The sequence below is a fragment of the Desmodus rotundus genome, chromosome 1, assembly GCF_022682495.2.
Source record: "Desmodus rotundus isolate HL8 chromosome 1, HLdesRot8A.1, whole genome shotgun sequence".
In the NCBI taxonomy this organism is placed as follows: domain Eukaryota; kingdom Metazoa; phylum Chordata; class Mammalia; order Chiroptera; family Phyllostomidae; genus Desmodus; species Desmodus rotundus.
Genome location: NC_071387.1, coordinates 166167338 through 166182067, shown reverse-complemented (window position 1 = coordinate 166182067; position 14730 = coordinate 166167338). Strand labels below are relative to the sequence as shown.

Sequence of the window (14730 nt, the reverse complement as noted above, 5' to 3'; positions counted from 1 at the left end):
GTAAATATGCAAACAGAAGCATAACTAATCACACCCATAAAATACTGGATAACACCTTAAACACAATACTGATGTTAGTGGACATACAAGGCAGAAATGTACTTGTAAAATACTGTTACACAGATGAGTAATGTTAGTATAAATTCTTTATTTACACATTAGGAATCTGTTTCAGTTTGCTGGTGTGACCAAATTTTAGAAGGTAATCCCTAAGGGTGAAGCAGAACTTAAGAGCAAATATGAGACACTTGGTAACTGCTCAATTTACTCCAATCATAAACCTCCAATATATTTTTCTAAAGCACTGAAACCATTTTAGGTAGTGTAGTGTTCTGGTGGTCATCCAAAAGTGAACCATTAATCACTAGTAGTTGTTACCCTTCCTGTGAAATTCTCTGTGCTTAATGGAAACACCATGAAGATAGACACAGTTTAAGCAGATGACTGATATTCTCTCATGCTATTTGATTTCATATAAAAATCATAACAGACCCTCTCACCTTTAAAATTGTAGAGGAGCTTTATAATAAATTCTTAAATATACTTATTTCTGTGATGTCAAGCACTTGAATAAACAAAAATACAACTAAAATTTTGATAACTGTCTGCTTTATATTACACAAGGAAATATATATGTATTTACACAAACTGAAGTGAACTCTCTTCTCCACGAGTAAGACTTCTAAACAGAAAACAGCTCACAAAGGACTATAGGATGTGACTAGACACTTAGCGACTAGACTAGCTGGCTGAAACCAGATTTCTCTCCTCTAATTCAGAAAGTTTTTCTAAAGCCTTGCAAAAACTGTAAGTATCTGATTAAATCTCATTTAGTTTCATTGTTGAGAATATATTTTGATGTAAATTCTATACTCAGCGAGTATAGAATTTACCGAAAATGAATATGTTACTAAATGTGAAAGTCAGGTTTTTCCGTATGACCCAACTTTCCTTTACCATCTATAAATGCCAAAATAACATTTTCTGTTAGAGATAATATGTAACAAGTTTTCTGGAGTGCTGGAAAAAAGTTTTGAAATTGCTTAAAACGCACTTATTTTTTAAGAATAAAACAAGCATGTTTAACAAGTTTATACTGTTAGTCCTTAGCAATCAAATATGAATTACTAAACATTTCTTTTTGTAAACTTAGCAACTATATTCACACATCAAACATTGTCAGTGAGCTCAATCTTCCTAAATTACACCTTTTAAAGAAAATAATCCAAATAAAGTAAAATATCTGTTAGATTTTTATCTATTATAATAAAAATGAAAAGTTTAAGAATATGAACTTACTAAATCTTAATCTTCGCTTTCCTATTTGTGATTTTAACAAATTTTTTATAAAATGTATAAGATAGCATAAACACTTGATAACTAGTATTACTCATAATTTTTCTTTCACTTACTTAGCATTTTTTTGAGAAAAGGAATAGCCAAAGTGCTGTAATTTTCATTTAGCATGAAATCTGGCTTACCTCAAGCAATAATTAAGAAAATTTGGGGATACAAGTACTCAAAATTTTACAACGAATAGGGGTGTTTGCTATTTTGCCTGCTTAAAAGATTTTAATGTAGAAATTCCTAAAATACCATCATATCAAAGTAAAATTTAATGACATTACCTGACTGTGGACTAAAAAAACTCAACATCAACCCTTAGCACCTCAAATAATGACAAAAAGTTCTAACACATTTTTTTCATTAAGGACCAAGGTTGTTTTAAAAACAATCTAAATGGTCTCAAAGCATTCTTCATCATAAATACACATCTGAGTATACATAATACTTCAAAGAATAGTACTGTTTTGAGATTCTCTTTGGATTCTAAGAACCATTTTGTTCATTTCTAAATAAATTACAAAAATTAACAACTGAGGGATTTTTTTAAACCTTTTCCTAGGCAAAGGCCTTTGTAACAGGCTGACTTGTAACCTGTCCTCAGAACAAATCAAGAGTAAGCAAGACCAAAGGGACAACCAAAGCCTCCAACCTGATTTAAGCTCTGGTTACTACAGGTCTTAGGGCAGCTGTACTCCTGCCATCTAGCTCTAAGATTGTGGGGCGCAGTTTCATACCTACCCAGAAATGGATGCCAAGGGCATAGGTTGGCAGGCAGGCAGGAAGATCTTTTGACAGGAATCACTCCATGCATTAGGGAAGTGGATGAAAGCTGAGGGGAATATAAATAAGATTCTAGAATAAAGGCAATGGCAGGATTAAAGAGAAGTCTTAGGATGGGTTCTCATATTTTTGAAGTATCCATGTTCACAAGGTGAGGACAAAAGTATAGTCCCCAACTCTGAAAAAAAAATTTAAGTAATTATATTAGTACCTACAAGCCAGAGTTAAATCCCTAGCAGTACTGTTAATACTAGATGTTGTAAAGAGTGAGCTGGAAAGTTTGTACCTATTCAGACATTGAAGTCAAAGGAAGAAATTGCATCCATGCAACAATGAACTGGGAGGCCAAAATACCACCCTCATATACCTCTTACCATAAATTTCTGTAATCTGTGCTCTCAATTTAGCTGAAATCGTATTTATTCTGATTTACTGACATTTTTGTTTAGGCATGCCTACACTGTAAAAAATGTTGATTAGTTTGATATTTAAGCTAAAACTTCTAGAACCCTCACCAAGTTTACCATTTAAAACCCTTAGTGTAAAAGATTTCTGCGATTCTCAGAAGTAATAGAAAGTCTACTACTTTCAGTTTTTTAATTTATATTTTCTGAAATATTAATGATCAGATGTCCCCAACTACTAAAGAAAATATGGTATGATCTGGTTTCCCATAATCGAAACATGATTAATAAAAATAAAAAACTGTACACAAAATAGCCTGAAAAATTAAAAACAATGGTGAATCCTAGGTCCTAAAGGGGAGAGAAAAACTGCATCATATAAGCTCAAGTTGAAATTTTGGAATTTTTGTCCTGTGCCCCGTGCTATTTATTACCGTATTTTAAAAACAATTACGATACAAAGAAGAGGATTTATCATCTGCATTTCTTCATTCAGGTGAGCTTGGCTTTCTTCTTACCAGGTCCTTTATGCCCTTTGGCCTTTCTTCTTAAATTCCTCCTGTCTACAACAGGCACTTCCACTTCTATTTCCTCTGAGCTGCTATCCACAGTTTTTTCTGCTGACTGTGTAAACTGATCCAGCTGCTCAGAAGATGCTTCAGACTGCTCCTCTGACTGGTTCTTCTGTCCTGCATTCTGCGAAAATGGCACATCTTCAAGTTCAACCTCTATCAAAGAACTCTGAGGAAGAGCTGTAGATGTTTCCTGGGGTTCGGGTACCCCCTCTTCACCCTGGTCTTCCAATGAGGAAGTAGTGTTGGGTGATAAATTTTCAGAGATTGATTCTTCAGACAATTCAGCTATTACAGAGTTTGGAAAACCACTGTCAGATCGTTCTTCATTTGGGATAGTGGCAACATTGTCTGAACTTCCAAAATGTGCCTTCTTTCTTGAAATTAGCGGCAGTTTCTCTTCTGTGTGCCCCTTTTCATCAGATGGGCCTTCCTCTAGCAACATTTCTGAGTCAGTTACATGCGAGGTCTAAAAAGAAAAGACCTGGTGAACAAACTTTTGCAATATAGTTCTTATACAAATTATTTTCAGAAACTAGTATGTAACAACAATGAACTACATTTTAATCATTACTCATTAGTTACTCATGTACATATTCTGAATACAGCTCAATTTCTTCAAAATTGTCTTTTTGATAATTTGGATACATTAAGTTCTTGTTTTAAAGATATAATAAAAAATAATTTTACCTCAGAAAGTACTTAAAATGTTTTAATCTTCATATCAAGATTCTTCAAAGTCATGATTCAACTCAAAAGTTTTTACTTTCTTGGTGTTACTGGAGCCAGTACCAAGAGCCCCTTGGGACTCGACACTGTGCCACCCTAAGTTTGACTATGGTTTTAGTTAGATGACAGGTACAGGCAATGGAAATTTTATTCACTTTTTTATGTAAGATGCTAATAAAATAATGCTATACAATAGGCTTTTAGCCTTAAATTGAAATATTCAAAATAAAAAATTAAATTTCTTTTAAAATATCCCATCAACTTTTTCCCAATAATCTAATCTGTCTCCCTAATTAAAACAAATTAAAATGACTGTGTAAGCAGTAGGTATTCAGATAGTTGGTAAATACTTTTTATCCATTTTTCTAAGTTTTTCCCTCTACAAAGTAAAACTCATTTTGTTACTATAAATCAGGTAAGAATGAATAAGGTTACAGAGATTTGAAATTATGGAATATTACTGATTGCATCATTGTAAAATCTAGTCTAAGATGTAATTTCCCTAAAGGACTGTGTATGTTAAGGTGGAGGAAAATACACGCACTACACTGCCCCTTCAATGTCACAAACACTGGGATATAGTAACTATAAAAATTTAGGTTACTTCCCTCTTACCTTTTCCTGTGCAATAGCCTCAGAGGGTTTTGAAGATTCTACCATCAGTGGAACGAGATTTGCAGAGTCTTCACTGGAATTAAAAGACTGCAATTTTAATTCCTCATCTAAAACTTCGCTAGTGGAGTCTTCCTCTTCAGTTATAAGAGAGGTCTTAAGACTATCATCCATTATCTCACCATTCATAGGCTCTAATTCAGATTCCTACACCATTGGGAGAAAAAAGAATAAGTCAGGAAACAATTATAGACTAACACTTGTCATACAAGGTGGATCCATTCTCAGTAGCTATGTCACGCACCAGGACTCAAAATAAATTCTACCACAGTAGAGGGCAGGAGTCAGAGAATAGTCTTACTGGGGAAAAGGGGAAACTTATGAGGCAGGGTCAGTAAAAGAAAATCCGTAAGTGCCCTCAAGCTCCCCCTGTTCTCAGGGAGAGAGAGGACAGGACCCAGATGCACGGTGGACATAATGTGGGACTGAGATTCAGTAATGAGACCCTGCCCCTTCTTGCTCTTCCTTATAGGGCAATCATGGGAGGAACTCAGAGAGTGTCTAGGTGTAGTGCTACCTCTTTACAGAACACTAGCTGTCCAGCACTTGCTATCTCTGGGGCCTGTGGGAAGTTATAGTTACCCTGCCAGAGGGAGGAAACACTAGCAATATTGTGAGCTGAGTTTCCCTGCAGCTTCCTGCAGGGAGAAAGAGCTCCCAATCTCAGTTCATTGTTGAGTCAACCCAGGGTCATTTCTGACCACTCCTGCTCCTTACATTACATTAAAATATAGAAAAGTAATCTAATAACACAAGCCCCAATTCCTGCAAATCTTCTTCCAATGTTTCTCAATTTACAACACTTCTGTTATTAATGTCCACTATTTCTAATCCTAGTGACATTCTAATAGAGGGCATTTTATTACCATTTTAAAAATGAGAAAACTAATGTATTCAAATGTTCAGAAATAGATTTGGCTGGATTATATAGAACCCCTGAAATCATATAAATAGCCTTTTCCATAGGGAAATTGATCAGGGACTTGGAAAACTAATCTGCCCAGACAGTATAAATAGCTTGCACACAGAAGGTAATTACAATAAAACTCATAAAAGGACCAACTAGGGTAGGAGAAATGTTAAAAAAAAAAAAAAAAAAAGATTAAGAAAGAAAATGAGAAAGATAGAGAAAAGCTTAAAAAATAGAATTTTGGTGAGTAAAAGAAAGAAACAACAGAAGAGAAAACTCAGTCCAGCCAGTTTTAGTTTGGGGAACAGAATGAAAGGCTCAATATAGAAGTGAAAAGACTAGACATAATGTTGAATTTAGATGAAAAAGACATTTGTCTGAACAGAAATATTGAGAAGGCAAGTAGCATTATGAGACTATACTGTGCATAAATATTGAAAGTCTAGAGTTATTGATCATCCCCTTATTGAGCCATTAGGTTGGATGCATTTTCAAAAGAGAGAGCATATAAACAAAGAGCAGAAAGAACTGAATCTTCTAGAATGTCCACAAATAAAGGGGGGGAAAGCAGAAAGCAGAAGTCAAAAAAGTAAATAAATAAAACCTAACCAAAACTTCAAAGACAGGAAAACCAAGAAACCAAAATACTACAGTGTTAGAAAGCTAGCGACCAGAGAATCTTGAGGAAAACGCCAATCTAGGAGAGGAAATCCACTGGAATTGAAGGAATGTGTCACCGGTGACCTACAACAGAATGCGCTCGATGCACTGCTGGGCAAACCAAACCAGTTACGTGAAGTATGTGCGAGGCACTATTATATTTTTAAAAGAGAAACAAATATACATGCCTATAACCATCTAGGTACACATAAATCTTTTTTTTTATAAGTTTTCAGTTTTAGTTTATATTCAGTATTATTCTGTATCACTTTCAGATGTACAGCAAAGTAGTTTTAAGAATCATGTACTTTACAGAGTGGTGCCCCTGCTGCTTCGAGTACCCACCTGGCCCTACTCGTGTTTTTCACAATATTACTGACTATATTTCCTATGCTGTAATCTACACCTCTGTGACTATTCTCTAACTACCAATTTGTACTGCTCAATTCCTTCACCTTTTTCACCCACTTCTCCGAACCCCCTCTCCTCTGATGACTATCAGTCTATTCTCTGTATCTATGAGTCTTTTTATTTTGTTCATTAGATTCCACATATAAGAGCAATCATATGGTATTTATCTTTCTCTGTCTAAATTATTTCACTGAGCACATTACCCTCTAGGCCCATCCATGCTGTTGGAAAAGGTACGACTTCCTTTCTTTTTATAGCCAAGTAGGATTCCATCGTGTAAATGTATCATAGCTTTTTTGTCCACTCACCTATTCATGGACACTTGGGTTGCAAAACCACATTCTTACACCATATACAAGAATAAACTCAACATGGATTACAGACTTAAATGTAAGACCCCAAACCATAAAATTCCTGGAAGAAAACAGAGGCAGTAAAATCTCGTGCATTTCTCTTAGCAATACGTTTTTTGCTATACCTTCCCAGGCAAGGGAAACAAAAGAAAAACAAATGGGGACATCAAACTAACTTAGTGCGTGCGGAAAGATATTAGCCAATGATACATCTGATGAGGGGTTAATATTCAAAATTTATAAAGAACTCAAGACAACTTCACACCAGAAAAACAATTTAAAAATGGGCAGGACTTCCAGCCAGGATGGAGGTATATGTAGACACACTGTGCCTCCTTGCACAACCAAAAGGACAACAACAATTTAAAAACAAAAACCACCAGAACTGACAAAATCAAACTGTATGGAAGTCTGACAACCAAGGAGTTAAAGGAGACACATTCATTCAGACCTATAGGAGGGGCAGAGACGTGTGCTGGGTGGAGAGGACTTGAAGCAAAACGGTGGCTGGGGGACCCTGAGGTCCCACATTTGCGTGCAGATAAACTGGGAGGAATGGCAGGGGAGCGAAACAGACTGCACAACACCAGGGCTCCAGCGTGGGGAAATAAAATCTCAAACCACTGATTGAAAACCCTTGGGGGCTGAGGCAGCAGCAGGACAAACTCCCAGCCTCACTGGGACAGTTCGTTGGAGAGACCCACAGGGTCCCAGAACGTACACAAACCCAATCATATGGGAACCAGCACCAGAAGGGCCCACTTTGCTTGTGGGTAACGGGGAAAGTGACTGAAAGCCAGCAAAGAGCAGAGCAAGCACCATTGTTCTCTCTCAGACCCCTCCCCCACACACAACATCACAGCCCAGCCTGCGGACTGCCCCACCCAGGTGAATACCTATGGCTCCACCCTTTTATGAAATAGGCATGCCAAGACAAAAAAACAAAACAAACAAAAAAAAAACATAGCCCAAAGGAAAGAACAGATCAAAGCTCCAGAAAAAATACAACTCAGCGACTAAGAGATAGCCAACCTATCAGATGCACAATTTAAAACACTGGTAATCAGGATGCGCACAGAATTGGTTGAATTTGATTGCAAATTAGATGAAAGAATGAAGGCTATGCTAAGTGAAATAAAGGAAAATACCGGGAACCAACAGCGATGGGAAGGAAGCTGGGACTCAAATCAATGGTATGGACCAGAAGGAAGAAAGAAACATCCAACCAGAAAAGAATAAAGAAACAAGAATTCAAAAAAAATGAGAGGCTTAGGAATCTCCAGGACATCTTTAAACGTTCCAACATCAGAATTATAGGGGTACCAGAAGGAGAAGAGGAAGAACAAGAAATTGAAATTTTATTTGAAAAAATAGTGAAAGAGAATAATCTGGCAAAAGGAAATAGACTTCCAGGAAGTCCAGGAAGCTCAGAGAGTCCCGAAGAAGTTGGACCCAAGGAAGCACACACCAAGGCACACACATCATAATTACACTACCCAAGATTAAAGATAAAGACAGAATTTTAGAAGCAGCAAGAGAAAAGGAGACAGTTACCTACAAAGGAGTTCCCATAAGACTGTCAGCTGACTTCTCAAAAGAGACCTTACAGGCAAGAAGGGGCTGGAAAGAAGTATTTGAAATCATGAAAGGCAAGGACCTACATCCAAGATTTCTCTATCCAGCAAAGCTTTCATTTAGAAAGGAAGGGCAGATAAAGTGCTTCTCAGATAAGGTCAAGTTAAAAGAGTTCATCATCACCAAGCCCTTATTATATGAAATGTTAAAGGGATTTATCTAAGAAGAAGATGATAAAAAATATGAACAGTAAAAATGACAGCAAACTCACAGTTATTAACAACCACACCTAAAGCAAAAACAAAAGCAAACCAAGCAAACAACTAGAACAGGAACAGAACCACAGAAATAGAGGTCACATGGAGGGTTATCAACAGGGGAGTGGGAGGGGGAAGGTATAGAGAATAAGTAGCATAAATGGTAGGTAGAAAATAGACAGGGGGAAAGTAATAATAATAGTATAGGAAATGTAGAAGCCAAAGAACCTATATACATGACCCATGGACATGAACTAAAAGGGGAGAATGTGGGCGGGAGGGGGTGTGCAGGGAGGAGTGGAGTGAAGGGAGGGGAAATGGCACAACTGTAATAGCAAAATCAATTTTATATATATATATATATATATATATAAAATTGATTATGTATATAAATAAATAAAATGGGCAGAAGACCTGATACTAATAGACATACTAAATAGACATATGATAAGTTATTCACCGTCACTAATCATCAGAGAAATGCAAATCAAAACTACAATACCACCTCACACCTGTCAGAATAGCTATCATCAATAATCAACAAACAAGTGTTGGAGAGGATGTGGAGAAAAGGAACCCTAGTGCAGTATAGATGGGAATGCAGACTGGTGCAGTCACTGATGAAAATAGTATGGAGTTTCCTCAAAAAATCAAAAATAGAACTGCTTTATGACCCACCAATTCCACTTCTGCTAATATATCCAAAGAATCCCAAACACTAAATCGAAAGAATATATGTACCCGTGTGTTCATCAAGGCATTATTTACAATCGTCAAGATATGGAAGCAACCCATAAATCTTTTTAAAAATGCACTTTATTTTTCCAATTTTCTACAAGAAAAAAATGCCATTTAAAAAGATAGTTTCAAAAGTAGAGGAAGCTAAATTGGTTTTAGTTAAAAAAAGTAAAATTGATAATGTAGTTTCATTAGTTTAGCTACTGCCTGGACTGGGCAAACAGGTAGAGTTTTTAAAGAAACTTAAGCACATGTGAAAGAAAAAAATAGGAAATCTGTAAAAAAGGAAAGGATTAAAGATATTAAAGAAAAAGAAGAGAAGGATAGGAAATGAATAAAGAAGATAAAAGAAGACAGAGACAAATACTTTAGGAGCTGAAAAAAGTATCAAGACAGATTTTCTAGTGTTTAAAAAAAATGAATTTAGTTTTTCCCCCAGGAACTTGTTCATCAGCTATGGTTGAAATTGAATACCTGTTGGAACTTAAGGCATTCTAACTGGTTCTATATGGTGGACATCATTTGTATCACTTCTTAAGTATATTTAATTCCAAAAATTAATTCATGTTTTAAATGTAGTGAGGTACCTTACTACTTAAACAATGTCTATTTTATCTTTGTTGTGAGACAAACTTTTATAAACTCTTTGAAATATAAAATTGTACCTGTAACTTTAGCCTTTCCTCAATTCCAGTACCTGAATTTGTTTAATATAGATATATGCTTTTTTAACATTTAAACACTGTTTCTACTACGATTCTAAAGTATTTAATTATATTTATCTAACAATGTATGATTAAGAAAGTTAAAATTTAGTTTACTTCCATTCATTTGATTTAGTATGTGACTCCAACCTTTTCACCATCTTGCTTCTCCAAGTGTGGCTGGGTTTCTGGTGCTGAACGAGCATCTTTATCACCACTTCCATCCTCAAATTCAATCACACTCTGTTCATGTTCTTCCTCCAGGAATTCTTCTGAGCTCTCTGATGTGTGTGCAGTAGATTCCAATCTAGAAAACAAAAGAAAACCATTTTTACTTCCTTGCTTTTTAAAAGATGAATATGAATTTCAGAAATCCGTTAATAAAAAAAATATTTGAAAGAATCAATTAAGTGTTGTTCAGTCAACAACAATAAATTTTACAGGTCCAAAAACCAATCTCTTCATCCTACAAATCTGTCCTCTTTCCTACTTCGTTCTCCAGTTCAGAGCATAGTATCACCATCTTTTTAATAATGTAAACTAGACCTTTGTTTTACTCTACCCACGTCTATCACATCTTACTCTGTTAGAATGAACATGCATCCTAGTTTACCTGGGAAAGTCCAGTTTATAGCTTTTATCCCAGCACTCACATATTATAATGCCCCTTTCTTTCTCAAAAATATCAGTTTGGGCCATAAATGACATAGTTTAGATCTACCTCTAAAATGCCTTTCAAACATATCCCTAACTTATTATTCCCATTTTCAGGCCCCAATTCTCCCTGGAGAATTCTCACTGTACCTTCTTCCCAAATTCATCTTAATACTTGTTCTTCAGTGAGGTTTTCAGAGCTATGCTTCTAATAAACATCTGTACTTGTGACAGCACCAGTCAGAAAATTCTGACGGTTTTCTATGGCTTAGAGAATAAAGTGTACTTCCTTTCAAAGCCTAATAGGAGCAGGCCCTTATATTTTTATCTCCTATTGGATGCTATCATTTACCTTACAAATCAGTTACTCCATCAACATTCCACTAGCTTCACGCCTTTGCTCATGTTATCCCTGTAGTCTACATCTGCACAATGCAACACAGTAGCCACAAGACAGCAGCCACTATTTATATTAATAAATGAAAATAAAAATTCAGTTCCTCAGTTGCACTAGCCACACTTCAAGTGCTCAGTGGGCACACTGAGTAGTGGCTACTATACTGGGTAGGGCACACATAGAACACTTCCTTCACTGCGGAAAGTTGGACATCCCTGGTATAAATCCAGGTCCTTTTATGGATTTAAAAACCTTTCCTTTTATGTATTATGAGCCATAAAATCTCAGAATAACCACTCAACTCTGTCAGTGTAATGCAAAAGCAACCAAATAAACATGCAAACTGATGAGCATGGATGTGCTACAATAAAATTTTATTTACAACAATAGATGGTGAGCCAGCTTTGGTCTATGGATCATCCACAGCTTGTGGACCCCTGGACTAGAAAGACTTCTTTCCCAACTTGACTTGTTAAACTTTTACTTACTTTTGAAGCCCTAGCCCAAATACCAAATATCTCCACCCTCTCAATTGGAACCAATCACACTGTCCCCTGCATCCACAGCATTCTGCACTTCATTATTGTACCATCACAGTCTACCTTGCAGTGCTCTTAACCTGTGCCACAGAAGATACGTGAATTAGAAACCATTAGGCACTCTTCAAGGGCAAAGATGAAATTATGTTCTTTGTAATGTCTGAGTATGCATTCAAGCATTTACCCTTACTGCCTGTTTTGTTTATGAAAAGCAAACAAAATTCCACATCATTCTGAGATGTTCATTTTAAAATACAGCCCTGACCAGTGTGGCTCACTTGGATGAGCATCAGACTGCAAAGTGAAAGGTCACTAGTTTGATTCCTGGGTTGCAGGCCTGGTCCCTGGTTGGGGCATGTGCAAGAGGCAACCAATCAATGTTTCCTCTCTCACATCAATGTATCTCTCTCCCAGTCTTTGTCCCTCCTTTCCCCTTTCTCTAAAAATAAATAAGCAAAATCTTTTAAAAAAATAAGTAAAATGCATTGTTACATTTCCTTCTAAAAAGGGTATTACATCAAAATGTTTCTCAGTGAGAAAACGATAATTATCTAAACTTTTATTATTCTTTTCACAAATTACTAGATTTAAATATTTATTTATATTTGCCTTTACCATTAATTTTTCACAAAAATAAAACATTTATACACTTAATTCCACAAATGCAAAATTATTTACATAACAAATTAGAATAGCTACAGAATTCTCTGCCTAAGTAAAATAATTTCACAGCTAAAATGGTGAAGCTATGAATGAATGGCTGACTCCAGAACAGCTGTAGGACTAGTAGGGCAAAAGTGTAACTTTATTATAAAATTTTAAATTTTGCTTTTTTTAAGATTCGAAGGGAGATGAAGGATAAAGTTTCTAATCAAGTGTTCTGTTGATTAAGAGGAGCTGACTGCACCATTTATGGTTATCACTAATTTATGCTACATGCAGTAACCCAGTGAAATGAATCAGTTATAACGTAAAATTGACCAAACCTCAGTATTTACTACAAGCTACAGCTACTGTCATATTCAAAGCTGGCGATAACAACACATTTGGGATAATCAATTGAATATTCTGGCTTTTCGTACCTAAGAGATTACGTCATGAGCAACTTCTCCCTGTAACTGTCCAAGTGACACCACTGATACGTGTAATCAATAATCTTGTAAAAGAATTCAAATACAGACTCCTATACCAAGGTCATTTGTTACACAAACAACATAATAATAGCCTCCACCTTAAATACTAAATACTAATATGAAAATAAGAATAAACAAAATAACAAGAGTAAAATAAACAATACTTGTTTACTGAAGACGCAGGTGAAGTCTGAGGTGTCTTTTCATCTTCGCCTTGAGAACTACTAAATTCAGAATCCTGAAACCTCTTTCCAATCTTTGGCCGCTTCAGATGACTACTTCGAGTACGAGTGGAAACCGGTGTCTTATCATGACCTGAGAAAAAACAGCAAAACCTACAATTAACTGATTATGCATTCAAAGGTTGCCTATTAAAACACACAGAAACGCAAGAACTATTCTAGTTCACATATCCCCACAATTACATACTTCCTTTCTCTCACATCAGATTAGAAACAATGCCAGTATCTTTCTCTAAATTATGAAGTAACGTTGTTAATATTCATTCCTCACATTTCCATATTACCTTGAGCTCTGCAAAGTGTTTTTGCGTTTTCACTTATATTCTCTCCCAATAATCTTGGGAAGTAAACAAGATAGATGTTACTTCCCCCATTTTACCAGTAAGAAAATGAGGAAAAGAGAGATCCCACATCTCACTCTGTTCACACAGCAAAATCAGTGGTAGTAGTGGCATTAGAACTCACATCTAGACTTTGGGGCTACACAAGTCTTCACTTACTCTAAGGAATACTCACACACGCACACACACCCCTATTTCTAAGTGTCTCAAACACTTTCTGATAGATCAGCTGAATTTCTTACCTTCCGAAGTACTTGCAAAGGCATCTTTTAGAGAATCAATCTAAAATAGAGATACAGATTAAAACCAAAATTTTTGATCGATTTTTTCTTCCTATAGATCTACTCATTCAGTGCCAAATATTTTAAAACGTTTTCTAAATAGCACTCTTTGCACTCGCTACTCATTAATTAAGAAAACCTACTTAAGAAGTAAAAAAAGCTATGTTATAGCCTCAGTTTATGATGAGCCTCAGAACTTATCAAGCCATCTCGTATGTTATAGTGGTAAACACTGGAGTTGCCAGGACTCTGTCCTCAGCTACCTTCTCTTCAGTCAACATGCTTCCCCTCTAATTTTATCTACTACTTTCACATCAACATTTATCTGCTGATGAATCCAAACATACAATTTAATCTCCCCAACCTCTTTCCTGATTTCCAAAGCTCTACACCAAATGAAATATCTCCCCAGTGGATACTCCATCCAATTTCACATCCAACCTGTCCCAAACTGAGTGATATTATTTAATAACCTTTTCCGAATATTATTCCCTACCTTGGTTAAAAATGGCAGTACCAACAGTTCAGTCATCCATTCTAACCAGAACCCTATGAGGCAGTAATGAGTTCTTCCTATCCCTCAATCAACCAACCAACCACAAAACCTGTCAATTTTGACTTTGAAGAATCTCTCAAAACTGCCCCAAAATCTGTATTGCCAGTGCTTTAGTTCAGGCCTTTACCATCTTTAACATGAACTGTTCTAACCGCCTCCTCACTGGTATCCCTGGCTCTAATCACAATGCCCTATAATCCTCTCCACCCTGATGACAGTGATGCTACCAGATTACAAACTGCACTATTCCTTTACTTAAAAAAAAAAAAAAAAAAAAAAAAAAAAAAAAAATTTAATGGCTTATCACTGCCAAGAACACAAACTCTCAACTTCTCCAATACCAAATACTCTTCCAAATCAAACACGCCGTTTTCTTTCACACCTGTGTGTTTTTGCACATAGAATGCCTTGGATCCCTTGGAATGCCCCAGCAGCACTTGGACAGAACTCCCACCCACCCTTTAAAAGTCAGTTC

General features: G+C 36.1%; 1 protein-coding gene across 7 annotated transcripts in view; it reads right to left on the bottom strand.

Annotated features, from left to right (window-relative positions):
* Positions 1-128: 128 nt before the first annotated feature.
* Positions 129-14730, bottom strand: part of FAM169A (family with sequence similarity 169 member A) — a 56028-nt gene continuing 41426 nt past the window's right edge. For 6 of the 7 annotated variants that reach the window (XM_045197926.2, XM_053912573.2, XM_053912586.1 and 3 more), the window contains exons 9-14: positions 13661-13700; positions 13000-13150; positions 10263-10419; positions 4448-4651; positions 3050-3572; positions 129-2305 (exon numbers count right to left, since the gene is read on the bottom strand). In XM_045197926.2, the coding sequence (XP_045053861.2) occupies positions 2223-2305; positions 3050-3572; positions 4448-4651; positions 10263-10419; positions 13000-13150; positions 13661-13700 (1158 nt within the window). In that variant the 3' untranslated portion in view covers positions 129-2222. Of the gene's footprint in view, positions 3573-4447; positions 4652-10262; positions 10420-12999; positions 13151-13660; positions 13701-14730 lie in introns of all 7 variants that reach the window. The other variant, XM_024563564.4, reaches the window with a different exon arrangement.